General features: G+C 40.8%; 1 protein-coding gene across 1 annotated transcript in view; it reads right to left on the minus strand.

Annotated features, from left to right (window-relative positions):
- LOC126262838 (trifunctional enzyme subunit alpha, mitochondrial) overlaps positions 1-26,582 on the minus strand; it is a 145,512-nt gene that overhangs the window by 52,277 nt on the left and 66,653 nt on the right. The window contains exon 5 of the mRNA XM_049959695.1: positions 19,111-19,318. Coding sequence (XP_049815652.1) covers positions 19,111-19,318 — 208 coding nt within the window. The remainder of the gene's footprint in view (positions 1-19,110; positions 19,319-26,582) is intronic.

Consider the following 26,582-nt stretch of genomic DNA (forward strand, 5'->3'; position numbering starts at 1 on the left):
GGGCTGGCTCCCTCAAGGCTATCAGTAGTTCTAATGGAATATTGTCTACTCTCAGGGCCTTGTTTCGACTTAGATCTTTCAGTGCTCTGTCGAACTTCATCCAGTATCATATCTCGTATTTCCCCTCCATCCATGTCCTCTTCCATTTCCATAATATTGTCCTCAAATACATTGCCCCCGTATAGACCCTCCATATACTCCTTCCACCTTTCTGCTTTCCCTTCTTTGCTTAGAACTGGTTTTCCATCTGAGCTCTTGATATTCATGCAAGTAGTTCTATTCCCTCCAAAGGTCTCTCTAATTTTCCTGTATGCAGTTTCCATCTTACCCCTAGTGATGTATGCCTCTACATCCTTACATTTGTCCTCTAGCCATCCCTGCTTAGCCATTTTGCACTTTCTGTTGATCTCATTTTTGAGATGTTTGTATTCCTTTCTGCCTGCTTCATTATCTGAATTTTTATACTTTCTCCTTTCATCAATTAATTGAATATCTCTTGTGTTACCCAAGGATTTCAATCAGCCCTCGTCTTTTTATCTGCTTGGTCCTCTGCTATCTTCACTATTTCATCTCTCAAAGCTACACCTCCTTCTTCTACTGAATTTCTTTCCCGCGTTCTTGTCAATCGTTCCTTTATGCTCTCTGAAACTGTCTACAACCTCTGATTCTTTCAGTTTATCCATGTCCCACCTCATTAAATTCTCACCTATTTGCAGTTTCTTCAGTTTTAATCTACAGTTCATAACCAATAGATTGTGGTCAGAGTCCACATCTGCCCCGGAAATGTCTTACAATTTAAAAACTGGTTCCTAAATTTCTGTCTAACCATTATACGAGGGTTGTTTTTTAAGTAAGGGCCGTTTTTATTTTTACAAAATGATACAAATACTTTTGTAAAAAACTTTTATTTTCTGATTCTACACACTTTTACCTATTTTTCTACATAGTTGCCTTGTTTATTTAAGCACTTGTCATACCGTACAACTAAGTTTTTAATTCCCTCTTCAAAGAATTCGGCCGCCTGCTCCGACAGCCAGGAGTTCACGGCCGCTTTCACTTCGTCGTCATTGAAGCGCTGCCCGCCAAGATGGTGTTTCAGGTACCGGAAAAGGTGAAAATCGCTAGGAGCAAGGTCGGGGCTGTATGGTGCATGATACAAAACTACCCAGCCAAAAGAATCAATCAAATCCCGAGTCTTTTGAGAGGTGTGAGGCCTAGCGTTATCGTGCAGGAGCAAAACTCCTTTTGTCAGCATGCCGCGACTTTTGTTTTGAATTGCTCTGTGGAGCTTCTTTAGAGTTGCACAGTAGGCATCTGAGTTGACTGTCGTTCCTCGTGGCATAAAGTCCACTAGCAAAACACCGCGCCGGTCCCAGAACACAGTTACCATAATCTTGCGCTTTGACAGCGTCTTTTTGGCTTTGACCTTGACGGGTGAGGTTGTGTGTCGCCATTCCATCGATTGTCGCTTGCTTTCGGGAGTGACATGGGATACCCATGTTTCACCTCCAGTGACAATTTGACTCAACATGTCATCCCCTTCTTCCTCGTAACGAATCAAAAAGTCCAATGAAGTGGCAAATCTCTTCCCTTTGTGGTCTTCTGTGAGGAGTCTGGGTACCCACCGAGAACACAGTTTCTTAAAGTTTAGGTTTTCAGACACAATTTTGTACAAAACCGATCTTGAAACTTGTGGAAATTCCAAAGAAAGAGTGGAAATTGTGAATCTTCTGTCCTCACGAATCTTTGTTTCGACTGCAGCCACCAAATCATCAGTGATCACAGAGGGCCGGCCTGAGCATTCTTCGTCATGGACGTTTTCACGGCCATTTTTAAACTCTCTAACCCATTGACGCACTTTACCTTCACTCATTGCATTCAAGCCATAAACTTCTGTTAACTGACGATGAATTTCTGCAGCTGATAGGCTTCTCGCAGTCAAAAAACTTATCACTGACCGTATCTCACACGCGGCGGGCGATTCAATAATCGTAAACATTATAAAGTAGCACAGTGATGCGTACATGTCAGCCACAGAGCTGCAACTTTCATCAGTGTGAGCGGGAAGGATGCCGGCAAGTGGCGTGGTGGCTTGTTGTGGCGCCTGCGCGAACTACGGGACTATACGCGCGAACGGCCCTTACTTAAAAAACAACCCTAATATAATTAACTCTGATAAAAAATTTAAGTCCCTTCCGTGGATTTTACCACTAAAGTTGTAGACTCAAGAGCCAAAGAAACTTTTACATCTGTTTAATATCGTGTGGGGTCCCCGCGACCACACACAAGTGCTGCAACACAATGTGGCGTGTACTCGACTAATGTCTGAAGTAGTGCTGGAGGAAATTGACACCATGAATCCTGCAGGGCCATCCATAAATCCATAAAATTACAAAGGGATGGAGATCTCTTTTGAACAGCATGTTGCAAGGCATCCGAGATATGTTCAATAATGTTCATGTCTGAGGAGTTTGGTCGCCAGCAGAATTGTTTAAACTCATAAGAGTGTTCCTAGGGCCACTCTGCATCAATTCTGGAAATGTGGGGAGTTGTCCTGCTGGAAATGCTCAATTCTGATGGAATGCACAATGGACATGAAAGGATGCTGGTGATCAGACAAGATGCTGATGTACATGTCACCTGTCAAGAGTCGTATCTAGATGTATCAGGGGTCCTGTATCACTCCAACTGCACACTTCCCAAACCATTACAGAGCCTCCACCAGCTTTAACAGTCCCCTGCTGACATGCAGGGTTCATGGATTCGTGAGGTTGTCTCCATACCACTACATGTCCATCCATTCAATGCAATTTGAAATGAGACTCGTCCAACCAAGCAACATGTTTCCAGTCATCAACAGTCCAATGTTGCTATTGACGGGCCCAGGTGATTTGTAAAATCTGTGTTTCGTGCAGTCATCAAGAGTACATGAGTGGGCCTTCAGCTCCGAAAGTCTGTATCAATGGTGTTTTGTTGAATGGTTTGCACGCTGAGACTTACTGATACCCTAGCATTGAAATCTGCAGCAATTTGCAAAAGGGTTGCAGTTCTGCCACAATGAACGATTCTTTTCAGTCTTCGTTGATCAATTGTTGCAGGATCGTTTTCCGGCCGCCACGATGTTCGAGATTTGATGTTTTACCAGATTCCTGATATTCATGGTACACTTGTGAAATGGTTGTACAGGAAAATCCCTACTACATCGCTACCTTGGAAATGCTGTGTCCCATGGCTCATGCGCCGACAATAACAGGACATTCAAACACACTTAAATCTTGATAACCTGCCACTGTAGCAGCAGTAACCAATCTAACAACAGCGCCAGACACTTGCTGTCTTACATAGGTTATTGCTGACCACAGTGCCGTATTCTGGCTGTTTACATATCACTGCATTTAAATATGCACGCCTATACCAGTTTCCATGGCGCTTCAGTGTATTTTGCCTATGGGAAACTTGTTAGTTCAATTAGTATTTACTCTTCCAAATTGAATTTTTATATAATGCAGATGACTTCCATGCAATCATTCCAGTGTTCCCCAAGAAAACTATATTTGTGCTTCCATGGCATCAATTCTACATATGAAGTGTTACAGGTAATTTATTGTACCTCTTGCTCACATTACTCAACTGCTGTGGATTACAATGAGCAATACTATCTTCTCTTGTCTCACCATGCCGCCATTTTTCAGAGCAGTTAAAAAAATATCTTTGTTAAAATTTTATGTAAACTCATCTGGTAAGCTTACCCTATCACGATGCCCCCCCCCCTCCCCCCGCCCTCCCGCCCCCCTAAAAGTAGGCTGTACCAAAAGGAGGAGGAGTGTGCATGATATCTAGCTAGTCTGATACGTATTTCAATTTATTTCTCTAATTTTTCATTTTAGTATTGATCTGTAATGTTCTAGCACAATTCACTGTGGCCTATGTGTTGTGTAGGATTATTGCTTCTGCAAAGGTTTTCATTTCCGTGGAATGTGCTCTGTTGATAACACACGCATTTCGTACCCATTCTCAGTAGCCAATAGGAAGTAGAAGAAACAAATCACATGTCAACTGTGGGCCACCACTTGTATCATTGGTTCCAGACTGGACTCGCTCGTTCTGGCTTTCAGCTAGCAATGACCTGATTCCTTTCCTACTCCTTTTTTCCTGCAGTTACTTTTGACACTGAAATTGACTACTTCTTAGGACTGCCATGATTGGCTAATGACCTCATATGCCAACCTGGGCAGGCTCCATTTGTATTCCAAATGCAGAAGACACCTGTTTGTTCATGAAAATCCACATTTTATAATTCAGTTGCTCCTAAAAGATTCCTATATCATGCCCATCCTGACCAGAATCCTTCAGTTACAAAAGACAGTGAAGGACTAGGAACTGTGGAGAATCAGAGAAGGAAATAAATGGTATCATTTATATCGGAGCTAAAATACTCAACTCATGTTTCAAACACCCCTTTACAAACAGTATTGCCACTGCTTACATTACTGTAAAGAGAGATGATTTTGATGTTAGTGTTGTTGGTGGTGAAAAGAAAATGCTGAAATCTCTAAAACTTAATGAACCTGCAGGGCCCAATGGAATCCCTAGCAGATTTTATACAGAATCTGAAGTTGAGCAGTCACTCTTAACCATAATGTATCATAAATACCTCAAAGAAACAAATGTGTCTAATACTTGGAAGGAAGCACAGGAGTCACTGATCTACAAGAAGGGAAGCAGAAGTGGTCCACTGACTACTGTCCAATAACCTTGGCATCTCTGTGTTCAACAGTAGGAAGCATCTTGAACAGAATGACCTCGTCCGTGCCAACCAGTATGGCCCCCTGAAAACATCGGTCATGCAAAATTCACTTTGTACCATTCTCATATGGCATCCTGAAAGCCATGAATCGAGGCACTCAGGTAGATGCAACATTTCTTGACTTCTGATAATCATTTGACTCAGCAAGTTGTCTGTGCTTATAATCGAAAGTACAACTGCATGGGATATCAAGCAAATTTTGTGACTAAATTGAGGATTTCTTTGTAGGGCAGATGCGGCATGTTATCTTGGACAGAGACATTTTCTTGTGCCCGCAGTAACTGTGCTGGGACCTTTTCTGATTCATTTTTATACAAACATCTTGGCAGACAGCATTAATAGCCACCTCAGACTTTTGCAGATGACGGATTTATCTATAAAAAAATACTATCTTAAACAAGTTGCACAAATATCATGTCAGCTTTTGTTAAGATTTCAGATTGATACCAGGACTGAAATTTAAATTCTCGTAAATAAAACTGTGCACTTCACAAAACAACAAAAATACCGAAGACAACAACAACAACAAAAGCCATAGTGTCCTATAGCTGCAATGTCAATGAGTCACATTACCTGGAATTAGTCAATAATGGTTGGAGTTTAAGCACAAAGTACACATAACGACAGAACTCTCAACACATGAAGAACATGACTGCATCAGTTGCTGAAATACTGTGCATAAAATAGAAAAAAACTCAACTGAGCAACCACAAGTACATCATTTCACAATGGTTTGTTGAGTATAGATGTAAATGTAGATAAAATGGTCTTCCTTTCAAGCAGTGGTGAGCAGATTGCTCAAGTCGCGTTAAAAACAAATTATATAAATGAACATCGCATACTCTGAGTCCTGCAAACTGGCGTAAGGATAATTCTACACAACGTTTAAAACATGCCACGTTCCTTTTCTACAGAAGACAGCATATAAACATAACACTCAGTTTCAAAAATTTAATGTTAAACTTTGATAAAAACAAAATTACACCCCTTAAAGAAATTACCACTTAAAGAAATAATTTCGAAGCAGCAGGCATATATAAAAACCAGCACACTGAATGTGAAATGTCTTACATTGAAAAGACTGGCAGAAAGAGTAAAATGATACACAAAGAACATACCAAAATCTGTTGCAAAAACACAACTGAGAAATCTTTTTCTGCATACCATCTGAACAGAAAGGCATAATGTCACAAGCATAAAAATTAACCTTACCATGCCATGTGAAGCTATATTTCTCCTGCCATAAAAAATGTTAAAATAAATTACAGGAACAGAGATGGTCAAGTTTTCAATAACTGCTGATATTTCAACATGTGACAACGCAACCGCGCAAGCACACACACACACACACACACACACACACACACACACAAAACTATTATGGCCAACATCTAAGGTTGCTGGTCAGTTTAATTTCAACAATTTCCCTAATAACACTAACCAACAGCTGGAAACGCAAACGAGAATCTCCATTTGTTACATTCAATAGGACGACTGGTGCCAAAGCAACGTTCAGCAAAACAGATTTGCTCCGTAAGGTTGATTACAGAATGTGAGAAGCAATAATACATTTCCTCCCCTTAGAGGCCACATAAATTCTGCAGTAGTATAGTAAGATTGCAATGTGCTTTGTCTTCCTGTTGAGATTCCATGACTGTAACATTATCTCAGAAACCTTGGAGTAGTGGTTATGATACTAGACTGTTGCATGGAGAGTCGCGAGTTCAAAACTCACCTGAACTGTTAAATTTTAATTTCTCTATTCGGTTCAGGTACATTCTGGAAGTATCCACAAATGTCAAGAACCATTGTACTGGAATGTTCTGTAACAGTATATATACCATATGTGTTCTGGCCGAAGGCTGTTTGCTCCATGCTATTGTATGTGCAAGTGCTGAATAAACTTTCCTTAAGTGAAGTTAGTGTTCCTCATTCATCTAATTACATCTTCTTCCGCGTGACTATTCTGGTGAAGATGCTGGGTATTGGAACTTGTGATAGGGCACATTATCGACAGCACAGTGGCTCCCATAAGGCCATGACAGAGCCACCGTTTACACGGCGAGAAACCAGAGTTCGAGCCATATTCAACAGATCGCAATCTATTGTAGAAATAATTCAAAAGCCAAGATTGCTTAAATGCTGTTTACTGGATACCCAGTTTTAACACACTAAAAGTGCCATCATCGGATCTGAATGTAGATTAACATTTATAAACCATTTGGATATAACAATACATGAGGCAAACCAACTGATATAAAATCACTGTCACAAAAATTAAAAAAACAACTACTCTCATGGTCATTCTTGTTGTTTTTTTAATTTTTGTGACATTAATTAATTTTTAATTTAAAAATTAAAAAAACAACAAGAATGACCATGAGAGTAGTTGTTTTTTTTAATTTTTGTGACAGTGATTTTATATCAGCTGGTCTGCCTCATGTATTGTTATATCCAAATGGTTTATAAATGTTAATCTACATTCAGAACCGATTATGACACCTTTAGTGTGTTGAAACCGGTTATCCAGTAAACAGTATTTAAGCGATCTTGGCTTTTGAATTATTTCTACAACAGAGTGATCACCCCACTATGCACTGTGTGTACACTGCAGATTGCAATCTATCGGAGGCAGAAGAAGAAGAGGACATTACGATGGCAGCAACTGTGTGCCACCACATGAGACATCCTTCCGGGTTCTCTGGTGACGATGGCCAAGATCCAAACAAGTAGCTGAAGGTATATGAGCATATAGCCGAATTTAACAAATGGGATGACGCCGTGTGTTTGGCTAGCGTACTTTTCTACTTGGAGAGCACTGCCAAGCAATGGTTTGAGAACAACGAGGAGAAGTTCACAAGCTAGGAAGTACTCCAGGTGGAACTGCACAAGTATTTCGGCAACACCCAATGACAGAAGTGCAAGGCTGAAGATAAATTAAAATGCAGGGCACAGCATCCAGGAGAAACTACAGCTTCCTACATTCAAGACGTTTTGGAGCTGTGTAAAATGGTGGATCCTAGAATGAAGGAGGAAGATAAGGCTGCACCTCCCATGAAGGGTGTTGCTGAGGACACGTATCAAGCCCTACATCTGAAGGAGTTTTCGACAGCAGACAACTTCATAAAATGGTGCCAATATACTGAGACAATGCATCAAAAAAGAATTACATGCAAGAAGTTTGAATGGCTTCCAAACATCATATCGATGTCTGTGATGGAGAAAAAACTGATTTCACAAGTGTTCATCAAATAGTGGGAGAGGAAGTTCAGAAGGCACTTCGACTGCACAGTGAGCGAAAAACCGAGACGCTTCAAGGGGTCATAAGGGGAAGTGGAACAGACATTGAACCCAATCTCTCGTCCTTCATTTCCCTTTAAAACAGTGAAAAAGTCGAGACCCAGGTGAAGTTACATTCCTACAATTCCGTATGAGGAACATGTTTGGGCGCCGAGGAAGACTGACGCCTGGAGGACCCAGGATAACCAACCAGTATGTTTTCACCGAGGACGACCGGGACATGTGGTGTGCTACTGTCAAGAAAGGTGGCGGATATTTGATGACGCCTGTGCCAGAAGACAGCAGACCGATCTTAGCTGAGGCCAACTCTGGGACGATGAAGATGAACAAGATGATGTGGGTGCAGGACGACATAGGTGATCATCACCACAAGCTAGCCGCTGGAGACGACATTCCCAAACACGCTGATCAAGGTCTCCATCGCCGTTTAGAAGCTCCAGCCGATCACCTAGCTGCCACAACCTGGAAAACTATAGGGTGCGACCTTCCTCGGAGGTGAGGCCGCCGAAGAGAAAAATCCTCCGCAGTCGATCACTACAAAAATGATAGGAAACTACATCGATATCCTCATGGAAGGCCAACCAGCCCAAGCTCTTGTGGTCTCTGGAGCATCATATTCAGTCGTTTTGGAGAAGTACCGTCGCCAGTCGCAGAAAACCGTATTCGTCGACAACAAAACATCTGCATATCTGCTGAAGGTGCCTAGTGGGAAATATGTAAAACCCGCAGGAAGATGTGTCATTCGTGTGGGTATAAGTAGCCATATACAGCTGTTAGAATTCTTTGTCTTACAAGAGTGTAGTCATGACATCATCCTCTGATGGGACTTTTTGAAAGCTTCTCAGGCAACTATAGGTTGTGGTCACTCTAAGATTATGCTAGACAAGATGAGATACTGTGCACAGGAAGATGCGCATCCGAGTGGGTGGAGACTGTGTGCTGGATGAAGTGATCATTCCTGCAGCCAGTACTAGAAAGGTAACTGTGTGTCATGTCATGCATCAACCCATGGATCTTGTAGTGGAATGTAAGAGGCGCATACCACTGATGAATAACTTGGTCATCCCAGCCTCTGTTGTCTCATTAAGGAACGGATTCGGTGAATTGTGGATAGTTAAGTGTCGTCGAGAATGAAGGATCCTTCCAAGACGCATGTGCGTAGCAAACAATGTGCTGTTAACTGAAGAACAGCTGAGTGTCATAGAAACCTCCCATGCCAAGTCTGTGGGCGAAAATAGCGCTACCACTACAAGACAAGATCTTCTAGCTCCACTATCACCAGATCTCACTAAGGAACAACAGAAGAAGCTACTTGCCATTCTTCAAGAGTTCTCTGAATGCTTCAATCCACAGGTGAAGAGCAAATTAGACAAATTGACTGAAGCACCGGATTAGCACTGGAGACCATCAACTAATAAGCCAGAAAGCATAACATGTATCAGCAACGGAACGTTGAATAACTCGCGACGAGGTAGAGAAAATTATGAAGAATGACATCATTCAGCCTTCGCAGAGCCCATGGTCGTCACCAGTGCTCCTCGTAAGGAAGAAGGGTGGCAGTTGACGCTTTTGTGTTGATTACAGGAAGCTTAATAAGATAACTAAAAAGGATGTTTACCCTCTTCCACGAACTGACGATACACTAGATTGTCTGAAGGGGTCTAAGTTTTTCTCAACCATGGACATGTACTTGGGATACTGACAAATCCAAGTAGATGAGGCTGATTGTGAGAAAACTGCATTCATCACCCCTGAGGGCCTGTAGGAGTTTAAGGTAGTGCCATCTGGTATGTGTAATGCATCAGCAACTTTTGAATGGATGACGGATAATCTTCTAAATCACCAGAAGTGGACGATGTGCCTCTGTTATTTAGATGACATAGTGTTCTCGAGACTTTTGATGAACACAAAAAGACAGAGCAGTTCTTAAGTGTCTCCAACAAGGCAGACTGAAATTTAATCCAAGAAAGTCTCTCTTTGGAGCAAAAAAATCATAAATACTTGGACGCCTTGCGTCAAATGAAGGTGTGCAGCCAGAAATCCAGAATAGGTGAGACAATAATGGATTTTCCTATTCCTGTAAGTATTCGAGATGTGAGAAGCTTCCTTGGGTTATGTTCTTGTTCCGTCGTTTTATCAAAGACTTTTGTATCAAAGCCAGGCCACTCCAAGAGTTATTAAAGGCCGATGCTAAATTTATCTGGGGTGGTGATCAACAAGATTCTTTCAATGTGCTGCGAAAAGCTCTGACGACTAACCTTGTACTTGGACTGTATGATAAGAGACACACAGATGCCAGTGGGTATGGGATCGGTGCTGTTCTGGTGCAAATTTCGGATGGAAAAGAGAAGGTTATCGCCTATGCTTCTAGGACAGTTACAAAAGCTGACAGAAACTACTTAACTATAGAAACAGAATGTCTTGCTGTGATCTGGGCAATGTGCAAATTTCAACAGTCTCTATAGAACGCGATTCACAGTTGTTACAGGCCATCATTCACTTTGTTGGCTGACAGGTCTTACAGATCCAACAGGACAACTCGCCAGGTGGGCACTACATCTTCAAGAGTATGACATTGCCATAGTGTACAAAAGTGGAAGAAAACACCAAGATGCTGACTGTCTCTCAAGAAACCCTGTACAAGACCATCAAGACTTTGATGAAGATAGTAACTGTCTCGCTGCACTTCAGGATCTCTCTGCTGAGAAGAAGGATGCTAAGATATCTCAAATGATGCTTGTCATAAATCTGTCAGAGGATGTGGAAGGACAATTTAAGGGAGTTAATGGATTACTCTGCAAGAAAAACTTTGATCCATTTGGAAAGAGGTGGCTACCAGCAATTCCTAAACACATGTGCTTAGATGTTCTACAGAAATTCCATGACACACCTGAGACCGGACATTCAGGATTTATTAAGACATACAATAGGATCCGCAAGAGAGTTTTATGGCAGGTGTATTTAGGAGTGTCCGTCACTATGTGTCGCACTGTTCAGAGTGCCAGGGGAGAAAGGCAGTTCCTCCGAAACCACCTGGCCGACTCGTGCCAATGCCACCCGCCAAAATGCCTTTCCAGCGTGTTGGGATTGTTCTCCTCTGACAATTTTCAACTTCTGCTCGTGGCAATAGATGGATTATTGATTGCACTGATTATCTGACACACTATGCCATTACAAAAGCCGTGAAAACAGCCGAAGCATTAGAGGTAGCCAAACTCATCATAGAAGACATTGTATTACAACACGGTGCCCCAAGGTCATTAATTACGGATCGAGGGAAAGTTTTTCCATCGAATCTTGTGACAGAGATAAACCATCCACAAACTAATGGGCTTACTTAGCACCTTAATAAGACTTTGGCCGGCATGCTATCAATGTTCATCAATGTTGAGCGGAGCAACTGGGATTGAGGTGCTACCTTTCATGACGTTTGCCTCCAACACCACCAAACAAGACACCACAGGATTTACACCATTTTTCCTGATGCATGGGCGTGGAGTGACTACGACGATGGACACTGTTTCCATTACATCCCGATGACATGGACAATGACTACATCGGCCAGGTGTTAACCAGAGCTGAGCAAGCTCAGCAGTTAGCTCGACTCCGCACGCTGCAGGCTCAAGAAAATGATCGTTGAAGGTATGACACGAGCCACCGCCCTGTTGTCTACCAGCCTGGTGACCTCGTCTGGATCTTCACTCCTGTTTGGAAGGTTGGTCTCTATGAGAAGCTCCTCAGACGCTACTTTGGACCTTAAAAGGTTGTAAAACAGTTGTCTGATGTTTCTTATGAAGTTGGAGATTTCGACCCTGACACAAGAAGACGAGAGATCAGAGATACGATCCACATCCTTCAAATGAAGCCCTATAAGGATCCTGCAACCCAGGGTAAATTCAAAGCTCCAGCAATGGGCAACAAGTGGAAAGGTGATGAAGAGCATTGTGGCGAAGGAAGTTCTAAGAAGATCACCGCCAGGGTGAACATCAGTAATTGGGAGTCGGATTATGCAGGACCGATGACCCATTCCCGGACTAGGAGGATTTAACACCGAGACTTGTTCTCTTAAGGAGGTAGCAATGTCACAGAAACCGTGGTGTAGTGGTTACGATACTAGAGTGTTGCATGGAGGGTCACGAGTTCAAACCTCACCTGAACGTAAAATTTTAATTTCTGTATTTGGTTCGAGTACATTCTAGAAGTATCCACAAATGGGAAGAATCGTTGTACTAGAATGTTCTGTAACTGTATATATACCGTATGTGTTCTGGCCGGAGGCAGTTCCCTCTGCGCTCTTGTATGTGCAAGTGGTGAACAAACCTTCATTAAGTGAAGTTAGTGTTTCTCATTCATCTAATTACACCTTCTTCTATGTGACAATATTGCTCCGAAGTTGTGCATCATTAATTATTCCACTGCCAACTGCATTCAACAATGTACTCATTTAGCTCTTATTCACGAAAGGTTCCATTACACTCGTTATTCCAGGGAATTATTTCGGCTTTATTTAATGACTGCTTCAAAAATTTTTGAAATTTTCTTGGGATTGATTAGATGGCGCTTCATGGTCACGGTAAGTGGAAATTTCATTCTTTAAATGCCCAGCATTCACAGAAGTTTGAATGTTGTGTGGATGGGCATCTAAAACTCTATCTCAATGTTCTGTGATCAATCTCTGATAAAGCGTTTTAGGAAACAACTGTATCCATCCTACGGGAAGGTTTACAGTTTGCACCAATGTCCAAGCTTTTACCAGTTGTTGATTTTACAAGTTCTGCTGAACAAACAATTTTTCAACTACCTCCTGATGCTTGGGAGGAGGTTAGGAGAAAAGCAAGTCATGAGTTGACTTGGGCATGTTCATCCAAGAGTAATGTAATAGCAGTTGAGAAGGCTGCTTTACATTCACTCATAATGGATCTGGGTACTGTTGTTATACCCTCGGTCACAGGCAATGCTACAGTGTCTACCATGTCTTCCTTCGCCGTCGGCGTTGTCGTCGTTACCGTGACACACCGTTATACCAAGAGGATAGGCGCATCGATCTTAGAGCATGAGATATGATTACCTTAAGCCATTGACAACACACAATGGTCACGGTAGCACCTGATTCCAGAATAGCTGCAGTAGTTAAGATCTACGAACTATCCCCTCTTGACCAGGTCCCCAAAATTTAACTCTTAACGAGATCCCTTCAAAGCAAATTGTCATAACGATCGTCTATAAAGGCTTCGTACAATGAGAAGAAATGTTGCAGTTTATGGAATAATAACAGATACGACCAAACTGTCTTGTCTCTTCTGCTTTATTTAACATAACTTCGTTCACAGTTTCATTTCGCATTCACCACTCATTCACCGAAACCCTTTGATGAACAGTTTTGGTTGCTTGACACCAACAGTCAATGATAATGATACAGCTTTTCTCCCTTTTATACACTGAAGCCCGCACTCCGCGATTTAATTAAAAAAAAAAAAAGTAGTCTCAATACCGGGTCCCTCATGAGATGCGAATAGACTTATCCCGGAATTGACCGCCCTATAGGTGTACTCAGTTTAATGACCACACTTCGCTGTCCGCTATTTCGCGTAACTGAATGTCCATTTGTTAGTCTGATTATACACTGTAGCTATTTAAAATTCGCCCCTATATTTTTCACAACGTACAATTAGCACATCTTTACACTCTTTTTTTTCCCCCTAAGAGTTAAAAAAAAAAAAAGACGCCGTATCATCGGCTTAGTTGATATAAAGCAAAACACCTTAAAATGCCCAATTTTACCTCTTCTTATAGGATCGGCTACCTTACTCATAAATTTACTACATATTATTTCCAATAACATTAAACAGGCATCGCTGTTATATTTTAATTGTATTCAAAAGCATGTTACTTTTATTATGACTGACCAAATCGTAACAAATCGCGCGGCGTGCGTTTTTAACGATAACTTTACGCTATTCTAGTTCCGTTACAGCTATCTTGACTCTTAATGTTACAAGTGGTATTGGACAAGCAGGGTTACATTCAAAAGATACAGTGTTTACAATCTGATTTACAGTATTACAGGATTGATGATGACCCTGCCAAAAGCATTAAAATGAAATCTTTTGCAGGAAAGTTCCTTTTCATAGGAGATGATAAGAAGTCTTCATTTAATGAGATGTGTCCTCCCCCCCCCCCCCCTCCCAACCTCCTAGAATCTAAGTCCTTCCAAAGATCCACAAAAAAGCCATTCCTCTTGGGCCTAATGTGAGTAATATTGGTGCCCCAACATATCATGTAGCAAAACACCTTACTAGTGTGTTGAGCCCAGTAAGAGGTCGGTATGAGCATCACATTGAAAACTCGCCAGATTTCTTATGTTGACTTTTTAGAGGGATTGCATCTGAATGACTGACATTTTATTAAGTTTTAATGTGTTCTGTCTCTTTACTCGTGTTCCTCTATCCAATTTGTTATGATTGTGAGTTTAATATCAAACCTATTTCAACATGTATTGATTTTCACTTACTTTTTAGTGTTCTGTGTCTCTATCTGTAAAAAAGGATAGGATTGCTTTGTTGTCCGTCCGTCTGTCCGTCCACCCGTCCGACTGTTAAGAGCCCTTTTTCTCAGGAGCATGTAGATGTATCAAGTTCAAATTTACACACACATTAAAGTCTATAGTCCCTTGGTAGCATAAATATTTTAAGCTTGTATATCAATTTAATCATAAACTCACTCTTCAAACCCTATAGGGTACTTCCCATTGACCTAAAATCATTAAATTTGGCAAGAACCAAAGTTTCAAAGTGCAAGTAAAGGGGAAAAAATAGAAAATTGTTAATCTGTAAACATGAAAAACTTTTTCTGTAATTTTTCATCTGTCTGTCACAACCCATTTTTCTCTTGAACAGATTGGCGCATCCAGTTCAAACTTATGTCACAAACTAAGGTCCCTTGGTGCATAAAAATTTTAAGCTTCTAAGTCAATGTAATCAAAAGATATGGCCATTTATATCACATATTTTGAGACTCGAAATCACACTCATTGAAACCAACAGAGTACTTCCAATCGACACAGAATCATGAAATTCAGCAAGAAGAAAGTACAAGTAAAGTAAAAATGTCTGAAAACTGTTAGACTGTAATTATATCACATAAAAATAGCTTTCTTCCATTAGAACATACATTGCACTCATCCCTCAAAAGCCATCAGACAAACTTTACTGCATGGGAAGAAAATATAAGTTGTCATGTTTTCATAAGTAAATAATATTTTATTAAATCTTCTATATCTAAATTTAAAAACTAAGTTCCCTGCTTGTTTCTTTTTGTATACCTGGTCTAGTCCGAGGAACCACTGTAGACATTTTGAAATGGTCTTTGAATTCCCGGGAGCAATATCTTTCCAGTACCTACATCAAGAACATGCAAAAACTGTCTACAGTCTCAATTCCAAGGATGGATGAACGACATACAATGATTATCCTGAAAGTAATGAACGTTTTGGTCTATCGTGACAATGGGCCACCATCTTGGTGGCCAATATTTCTACACTTAGTACGCATCCAGCAGTGTAGTCTATGGTATATCTTTGACTACTTTACTTTCTGCGACTTGTTAAAATGTGTGCTGAAGCAGAAAACCCACCACTTAAGGTGCATTCTATGGTATGGAAAAGGAATAATGGTGCATTGATACCTTGGTTTACAGAGCTCAAGTCAACTCTGACACTTAAAGTTTGTCAGCTGAATTAGCCCCTCTCAAAGTCACCTTTCATCAGAATGGTTACAGTGAAAGACAGAGCAGACGTGTTGCAATAATGGCCAACCGTGTACCAGGTGAGTGATGACAATACTAAGGTGGTACCATTGTCCATGACATTTTTACCACACACAGCGAGCATTTTCAACGGGATTGGCTGTATTTTGTGGAAATGTGATGTGAAATACGTTTTTCACCCACCATCTAAGACCAGTGCCCTTTTTATTAATCATAAATGATGATCTCTATCTGTGCAAAGCAGGTGTCGTCACATTCCTCACAGTTGTGGCATGTGATATTTTGGTCAGACACATGCTTACAATAATTGAGCAAATCTGCTTTGCAGGATGCTGCTTTGGCACCAGTCATCCTATGGAATATGACATGGAGATTCTGATATTGACTTCCAGCTAGTGGGTTAGTGTTGAAATTTAATAAGTAGCCAACCTTACTGATAGAGTTGAAGGTTTTTGCCTAAATTCTGCATGAAATCCTGATATCTACTCTCTTCCTTGTCACAGGTGGACAGAGTTAATGCTACCCCACACATTGGTTATTAATATTCATTACCTATAACATCCAACATTAGTCATCTTGGGTTATGTGGTGGTACGGATATGCCCTGCAGATCTAGGTTTTAAATTCCCTCAGACAGCACTGCCTTGTTTTATTTGTGCCTCTGAAGTGACAGGGTGTGCACCTGTCAAAAATCGGCAGTTGTCAAAGATCACTGCCTTGTTTTATTTGTGCCTCCAAAGTGACAGGGTGTGCACCTGTCAAAAATCGGCAGTTGTCAAAGATGTCACCTAGCTGCAGTCCAAAAGTTATTTGTACCACCACACCATTTTGCATAATATGGGAAAAGGTGCCTTAATGGACATTCTTGAATAACTTTAAATCCATAATTATGTATATAGTTCCCACTGAACAAAGAACAAGTCCCTTATCACCTTTCAAAGTACCTCTTCTGTGTTTCAATGTAAATGAGCCTCTGACCCTGAATAACATCTTGTACTATTTGTGTGCTTGACTCTACCTGCTTAGCTACTTTGAGTACTGAGATTCATCTACAAGTTATCTAGCCACTTGTTATGTCGGTTATTAATTTGCTGATGTTTTGTGGCAACTCCATTTGTTCGCATCCACTGACAGTAGCACACAATGTACCACACCAGCAAAACACTTGCAAGCCAACTTTTCACACATTTCTCCAACACCCATGCTTGTAACTTCTGCCACAAGTAGATCTTTGACTGCCACGTGGTTTGTGTCCCTAGCTGCCGCACTTCACCAGAGGCCACATTAACAGAAGAGGTTCACGCCAATATTCAATTTCCATGTTTCCTCAGAGCCTGACAGTCATGAGATGTTCTACTGTCTCTCCCGTGCCCAGTCCTCAAGCTGCATTTCCTCAAAGAATTTTAGTCACAGTCCTGCAAAGTCCATGGCCAGACATCTGATTCATATCCCCAGTATCAGCACCTGGAGTAGTGCAGTGAAGTGAAGTGTGTTCTGTATAGTGTTGTCTAGTGAGTGCCAGAAGCACCAGGTGGCTTACATTACCATTTCTTTCCCACTTGCTTTGGTATTCCTTTATCGCCAATGCATCCAGAAATGTGTTTCTTTTGTCTATGCGTGCTGGCTCCCTTCACCGCTAAGCAAGTCCATCTTCGCCCTGATTGTCTCGTCTTTTGGTGTCCATGTTGCACCCGTCAAAGTTGTTCCAACAAAACCTTGCAGCAACATCTTTCTTCCAGTGTTCATTCATTCGAGTCACCAGACGTTGCCCACCACACACTGTAACTGGCAAATTGCTTTGCCCTGTTTAAAAGACTCCACCATGAGAGAGGGCTACCCTTAATTCCGAGAATACAGGTTAATTATATTTTGTTGCAGTAGTTCGCCGGCCAGAGTGGCCGTGCGGTTCTAGGTGCTACAGTCTGGAACCGTGTGACTGCTACGGTCGCAGGTTCGAATCCTGCCTCGGGCATGGATGTGTGTGATGTCCTTAGGTTAGTTAGTTTTAAGTAGTTCTAAGGTCTAGGGGACTGATGACCACAACAGTTAAGTACCATAGTGCTCAGAACCATTTGAACCATTTGTAGTAGTTCATCTTTAGGAATAAATATCAAGCAAACCACCTCGCATGTTTCCTTCAGCACATTTCATTAATTGTTATTTATCCTTGCCAAATTTGTGTAAGTCAGGAAACTTGGAAGCCCCTAAGAGCGAAGGAAAAAACACTTAACATCGTCTGCCAATCATCACCTGTAATATGGGTCGTGTTAATTTAACATGTAGGTCTACTACTTTCATGATTATTTTGTAACACTGTATCTATTTATGTATATTCCTGTATCATCATTTGTCTTTATGATTTACAAGGGGACCTTATGAAGTGGCCCTCTTAGATTTTCTTCACGAATACAAGATTTGAACATCAGTGCCCAATATCAGTTTCCTACAGCAATATATGCAATTCTCGAAACAACTTGAAAAAATTGCCTTTGAACTTTAGATTTCCATGCAGTGCTAAGTACAAAACAACTGTGAAGTATTAACAAATTTGTCCGAAGCTCAGAGCTTAGCATAACAAACTGCCATTATATGTTCGCTGGTTTCAAGCTCGCTAATGGCGAACTTTTGCAAATCCATGTTTACTACCAAATACTATTTTTTTAAATAAATAAAAATATTTTTATTTTTAATTACTGGACATATCTGATATTTCTAATTTTTGCACTAAATTTTAATTTATTGTGAATACTTGCATTTTCATGTGAATAGCAGCTAAAAATAAGATAATCTCTTTTTTATTAAAAAATTGATTCCATAATTGTTAATTAACATTTCCATTTGGTACAAAACATGGAATTTAAAAAAGCAGAAAAGTAAGTAATTAGCATGATTCAAACCTATGTCTTTATGACAACTGCGCAATTACATTATGCATTGAGCCATTTAAGAATTCCTTATATAGCCCTGCTTGGAAACCAAAAGTGTTTTTAATACCATCATATTACTGTAGGAATTTGATGCCCAGGCACTGACCTCCAAATCCTTATTTTAAGATGTTTCTTGTTTGTCTTTTATAGTGAACACTTTAGGATAGTCTTAGGACTGAAACCAGTCTTTGAGAAATTTTGGTGCAACTGGTGCTGCAATGGAATAAAATGTTTTCAAAGTATCTACATTCCAAAACTACAAGCAATAACAGAATACACAGCTTAGAACTGTCACATAAAAGACTGTCTTACCTTCAGAGGGGCAGGATATAAGCCTCCTGTCATCTTCATGACTTGATTTTTTGCTCGACCAAATATCTGGTCTCTGACCCAATTATATTTCAGTCCAAAAGCGAGCAGTTTATCTGGAAGAGCTTTTGGGGAACGATTAACTTTTAGTTCACCAGATGCTAGTTGTTTGGCACACAAAACAGCAACATCTTCCAAATACCGCAATGTCCTAAAAAATTAAATTACGTTCCTAAACATGTGTAACAATACAAATGATATGACCAAAAATTATTAAATGGTAGTGTTGTAAGAGCTATTACAAAACTAGAATTATATATTAATTACTGTATAAAACTAACAGTTACATATTTACACAGATGTTTCTTTTTATGTTGACAATGGGGATGGAGCGCACAATTATTTGCATACAAATTTGATTAAATTAGTAAAACAGTATTACAACAATCTGCTATAGAAACAGGTTCCCAAGCCACGCATGCACACAAGAAAATAGGAGGTAGCCAAACAATGCACAAAACATTGAGAACTATTTTTCATTATCATATGTTGTCTAAACAGAACCACATAACAAGAAAATTCTGGCATTGCTATCTTGTCAGTGTATAAAACATAACAATGTGCAATACAGTGCATAATAATTGCACACCTTGCAACGAAGCAAACTGAGATAATGTTAATTCCCCTCTTGTTTTGCCATCTGCCTCCTTAAATTCATTTTTTCACTTTGAACTAATTACCATTAACATACAAGAGTATAATCTGCAATTTCATACAAGAGACAGACTGACCCTCAATTTTAAAGAATGTAACACCAGATCTAATTTTGTGCTTAGTTTTATGTATGTAATTGATTGTCTAATTTATTTTTACTATTTCTAGTTAGTATCTTTTGTCATTGGGTGAAAATGAGTAACTGTTTCGTAACAAATTCTATTGCTGACGTATAAACAAATATGAATTCTGTACTAATCAAACATTTGGAAGATGAAATACTAATAAACTTAAAGTATCTATTTAGCTCTACTCAAAAACATGTTAGCAAAGCGGGCTCTTAATTAATTCAAAAGTAATTAACAGTTTTGTCCAAAGTATTGTTTGCATAATTATATTTGTTAATTTCATGATTTAAATAAATAATTTGGCTAGCTCTTGCAATAGAAGAAACTGTTAAAAAGATGCATTTTTTTGATTTAGTCAATTAATTTAATAAGTTAAGTTTTAATTGTAATTTCTGTAAATTTAACTTCGAACAATGTGTAGTTTCAGCACCTATTATTGTGATGATATGTAAGGGCCTGGTTTTAGGTCACGAGACAGTCAGTCCACGGCCACGTTTCAGACAATGAACCTGTGTCAACATAACAGTGGAATAAGTGTTAAACAATTAGGCTGTGTGTAAAAACAATTACAGTGTCTGCTCCATATGTACCTTTCTATTCTTCAAGAACTGTGAACTTTGCGGTTAGGGTTTTACTGCTCGTAGATGTTCAATAGTAAACTATTGTAGCAATATGTGGATGTTCACCTGCAACCTATTAATTAGGCTTATCGAAAGTTAAACAATAGTGCACTGGCCACATATGACACTGTAATACTGGGGAGTTGTGAATAGTTAAAGTAAAAAACTGTGAAATGCAAATGTGCACCTGCTGGCTACATCATTTAAAGTAGTCCGTGTTTGACTTCCACACCCCATTTTTCAGCCAGTATAGCAACGCAGTATGTCGACACCGAGGACAACGGAAGAAATAAATAAAGAAGACAAACAACTACAACCTCACCCAACACAGACTACAGTACTTCTGGATTGGCATTTGCACTCAACATAAATGTAACACACTGTGAAAAATAGATAAAAGACCCATTATTGTCTAATTATATGATTACAGAACCACTTGCATTAGTCACAACCACTTGCATTAGTCACAACCATTACATGTCTGGAAGTAAGCCTATGGAATGATTAAAAGTGGAACATTTACACAAAACCAATTGTAAGGAAGGCTCATTGGCTGTTTTCAAGGAGCCAAATTACAAGGTCATCAGCCCCTCATTTCCCAGACAAGCCCTAGAAATTAGTGATGCTGGCTAGTGGTAAGGACCATCAGGTCATACTCCTACTGCATGCACCAATGGTAGAATCAATAAATTGGAGCAATTAGAATGATTGCATGTAGAGTTGCTCCAAGATATATAAAGTGACTGTCAGATCAGGTTGGCATGTGGACTGGGAAGCAGATGTGAGGTAACCCCCCTACCTTCTCTCGAGGCTCATTTGCCATGACCCTCCTTAACGCCTTCCCATGCCACTTACTCATTTTTCATACACTCTTCTACATAATATAAATGTAACACATACCTAAGTACTTCAAGTCAGTAATTAGGCTGAGTTACACTTAAATTTATTATCGATATAATTATACTGAATGCACTGATTTCATCAGTGAACGGTAAACAACAGGAAGATCTTTAGTACCAATAATAAAATATAATGAGATGATCGTGGAGGAATATCATAACATGACTAAAATGAGAGCTGTAAATAAAAACAAATTAAATCTTTAAAAACCTTGACATACACACACACATATAAAGCAATGAAAATAACAATGTCACGTCTAATACTTGGTAAAAAATTGAGAAAAAGCAGTGGAAAGCATTAAAAGAAGACAGCAGAAATCTGTGGCTGGCTGGCTGTTGGAAAAAAAGGCTGTGAACCAGCCAGTCTACAACACATTAAAATCTCCAACCTAAAAGCTTAGGCCAGAGTCCAGACATAGCACAAAGTTTCAAAAGCTTCACCACAATCATCATGTCATCAGATAAAACAGAGGGCAGAACCCCACCTATATCTGCTTATGCCCATTTGTCATGAAGTAAAATGCACTCAGTTAAAATGTGATGCTCACTGATTTGCATGCCACAGGCATCACATACAAGGAGATCCTCTTGTTGGAGTAAAAAGCCTTGTGAGGGGAGAGTGCCTAAGGCAGAGGCACATCAGAACCAGCTCGTCTCGTCAGCGCAACTGGCACAAGGATCTATATAGCCAGACAGTTCAGTTCACTAATCACAGGTTATTTTCCGTCACTGCCAGCCAGTCCTCCTCCTCCTATAACTGTATGGATCTGTGACCCACGAACAGGATGACAGCCTGCAAGGTAATAGTGCATTTTGTAGCAGTACATTCCCTGCAGGTCTCCTCCATGGTTTTGTCGGCCTCTTCATTTCACCAAACCTCCATGTACTCTAGTACCCAGAGGTATGATGCTTTCTTCCCACACTGCTGCAGGATAGCGTTACAGAGATGTTTAGCAAACTCAAGTGGCAGACTCTGCAATAGATGCGCTCTGCATTGCGGTGTAGCTTGCTGTCCAGGTTTCGAGAGAGTGCATTTCTGGACGAGGTATCGAATAGGAGTCACGAATGTAAAATTAGAGAGATTCGAACGCGCACGGAGGCTTTCCGGCAGTCGTTCTTCCTGCGAACCATAATCGACTGGAACAGGAAAGGGAGGTAATGACAGTGGCACGTAAAGTGCCCTACACCACACACCGTTGGGTGGCTTGCGGAGTATAAATGCAGATGTAGATGTAGAAGTACAGTTGATTGCATATGAGCTGCAACAATTTCTCTACTGGGTACATGTACCACAACAATTGTAGGGCATTGAGGGAATCTGAGCAGATGAGAATTGTTTGCCCTGAAGATGCCTCATGTGGTCCAGTGCCTTCAAGATCACATGGCGCTCTGCAGAAAATACAGTATGGGTATTGCGAAGGCAAAGACACGATTGGGGAAGATGACAGAGCAACCAAGGGAATCGCCTTTCTTGGGAGCCACGAGTATACACACAACTGTAAAACTTCTATGCCTATCAAAATGTTAAAAAACAGACTGAAATGTAAAATTGGGATGGAAATCTTCCTTAAAATTTGTCAGATCTAAAATAATTCTCGTCCTCTGCAGAGCCAAGGTGGAGATCTGCTCCAACCTTTGTATAAAACATTAAAACCAGTCACACCCATCTATAGTCTGATTACAATTACTGATAGCTGACGTCTGCCATTTGCTGCTATTATGTTGCCACATTCGCTGCCTGCTACTGCTCGGTTATAGGCAGAGCGCACACGGATGCATGTGCACACATGACTGGTCATTTCACAAATGTTTCTAATGTGTAATGCAGAACAATGTTGGAAGCAGTCACTGTTAGGCATGACGGGAATGGGAGGTCCTCTGGCAACAGCTGATTTCTAATGACCAATGACTGAACTGTGGCAGACCGCGTTTTGTAGCCCTGAATTTAAACTCATATCCTAAATTAACCACAACGTCATGATGTGCAATGTATCCAAGAAATGGTGATCAACAATCTGTTACAAAACTAAAAAACTTTGTTCATGGCTAATCTCTTCAAAAAAACTCAAGACAGAAAATTTTCAGTTTCACCGATAAAAGCAAAGTGTAATTGCTGGCTCTCATTGGTTACCTGAAACTATCCTCACAGTGACTGCAAGAGCTACCACATTACCAAGCAATGAGCAGTCCTGGTGGGCCCTTGCTTGCAGATTATAGGCGACAAGCAGATTCAAAATGAAAAAAAGAACGATATGAAGAAAAAGAAGAGTAAATAAAAAAATACAGTGATGAAAATGATGCAATAAGGTATTAGAAATATAAATACATTCCAGCAAATTAACTGAATAAAAATAATAAACTCCTCTGATTAGATTTAGAAAAATAAAAAGTTTTGTTCCATTTGACGAGCTTCGAGCCTATGACCTTCCATACATCTGGTGTATATGCTATCAGCTATGCTATGACATTACACTGTGAAATTTTGTATTTAGGGCTCCAGTGACCCAGTCACAATGGTTAATTGCAACCTTCACAAAATTCTGCTTCATCTATTGTAAGCACATCTCTGATTACAATAACTGTATTTGTAACGCTGAATGTAGTCTTGTGCATAAGAATCCAGTAGTGTTAGTGTTTGGTTAGTGCTGTGTATGAAACGTGTGCATTTCATTAGCATCATTTCAGTGTGTGTGTGTGTGTGTGTGTGTGTGTGTGTGTGTGTGTGATGAAATACGAAAAAGGGCCAGATCCACAATTTGGGAACCAAATACATAAAGAAAGCAAGCCATACAAGGAATTGGAAGTGAACTAATTTTAATTGGGCTCTAACAGGCAATCCTTAGCACACATCCCAAAGAGCCTTGTCACTCATCGGCATTTACGAAAAAGTCCTTCCATAGGAGGCAGTGCTTATGCCGGCATATATAGCATGAACAGAGTTTTATCTGCTTGGTGCACAATGAGCTGTCATCACCTGATGTGAAGTGGTGGCTCAGCAGCCTTAGCAGAGGGGCTCAGTATGTGGCCTGTTAGGTATGCCCCACGTGCCAGCCGGATCCCTTCACATGGTTGTATATCCCCTCCAACATCTTTAAATAAGATGGTCTTGCAGACAGATACACTGTGCACCCATAATCAAGCTGAGGTTGCATGAAGGCTCTGTAAGATCGGAGCAGGCAAGCCCTGTCTGCCCCCCATGAATTAAATTGTGGGTCTTTTCAGCTCCTTCAGGTGTGGAAACTATGTTAATTTCTAGGCAGATCTGAGGCCCAGAAATCTCACCATGTCTTTAAAATTAAGAACGAAGTGTCCCTCATCGTGAACTAAGTGAAGTTTAAAACAGAACGGGAACTGATAAAATGAATACACACTGACTTGTCAGGTGAAACCTGAGAACCCCTCTTCTTTGCCCATTCATCCAATCATCAAAGAGTTGTAACTGACATGTTGTCATTGCAAGGCTTAAAGAGGAATGAAAGCTGGAGGAGCATCCACAAAGAACACTGGCCAAGACATTTAACTACTGACATAATATTATTAATAGCTATGGCAAAGACAGACGCGCTTCAAACACTTCCTTGAGAAACACGATTCTCCTGCTCAAAGCAATTAGACAGCATGTTGTCAACTAGCATGACAACAGGAAGGACCGGCTATATGTGGGAAGACAACCATAAAAACACCTTTTGTGAAGCTGCCCAAGGATAAGATGCCTCTAAGTAGTATCGTAGGCCTTTTGGTGTAAAAAAATATACCAAGGAAGTGATGCAAGTGCAGAAAAGCTTGTTGTATAGCTATCTCCAAGAAGGCCAGGTTTTCAAAGGTGGAGTGAGACCTGAATGCACACTGGAAGTGACTTAAGAGCTGCCTGAATTCTAGGACCCAAACAAGGCAGCAGCTACCCATCTACTCCAAGGTCTTCCCCATGCAGCTAGTGAGGGTAACACTATGATAACCACTCTGGCATGTGTGAACTTCCCTGGGTTTTAAAAAAGAAATTAAAATGCCTCTCGCCACAAGTCAGGAAAGTGACCTGATGCCCAAATGACATTTACAAAGGGTGAGTAGGATTTTTTTGCTTCAGCCTGTGAAATGCCACAGCACACTATAATTGATCCTATCATGACCAGGAGATGAGTCACATGCTGCAAACAGTGCAGAATCCAGGTCCCACATGGAAAAGAGGCAATTGTACTCTTTATCAGTGGTGGACAGGAAGTCCCAATTGCCCCTCTCTACACCCACTCTGCGGCACCAGAAAGCTGGATCATGACTGGCAGTAGTAACTGTGGCAAAATGAGCTGTCATGGTTTGGGCAATGTCTCAGAGTGGTCTGGAGACTTCCAGTCCTCACTACAGCAGACGCTGGGCACTACCCTCCTCTATCAAGAATCCTCCTGACGGCTTCCCATACAACTGCACTTCTAGTTTTATGGTTTTAGGTGGTCAGGAACTGTTGCCATGCTCTCTTCTAGCTCTCTTTAATAATTCAGTGACATTGTACACTCACTACCCGAACGGCTGCAAGGTTCTCTCCTCTAGGCTGGCACTTGAACCGAGCCAGAGATGCCTGCCTGGACGTGACTGCAATCCACATTCGTTGCTCCACCAAGGGACAGTTTGCCTTTCCAGCTGGCCTGAAGACCACGGAATGGATACTTCAGCAGTATGATCTATCATTTGGGTAATATGACCCACACGTTCCTGGATGTTGTCTTTGCATTCAAACACGAGGAGTTGGCTGTAAAGTGTCCAGTGTGCCCTACACAGCATCCATCATAGCTGATGTCTTAGGGCACCACTACACCTGGCAGATGAATCCATAATGGGAAGTGGTCACTTGCACTCAAGCCATCAACCACTTCTGAATGTACCAGCGTGTGTGAGGGCTTGGTCTTTATCCCCAGCTTGGATTTTGGGGTTGGTGGCAAGGTCAATGTAACAGAAACACCCTGCTCAATCTCTTACAACGTCTGCCGTGAAGGTTTGCTATCTAGGCTGACATTACGTTTGAAAACTTCCAGTGCTTCAGCAATAGGAAGGCTGGTCTGCGCAGGACCAGTGGCACAGACTGGCAGCTGCATTTACAGGTGCAGGTAGATTTGCCCTGC

The sequence above is a fragment of the Schistocerca nitens genome, chromosome 6 (genome assembly GCF_023898315.1).
Source record: "Schistocerca nitens isolate TAMUIC-IGC-003100 chromosome 6, iqSchNite1.1, whole genome shotgun sequence".
Lineage (NCBI taxonomy): Eukaryota > Metazoa > Arthropoda > Insecta > Orthoptera > Acrididae > Schistocerca > Schistocerca nitens.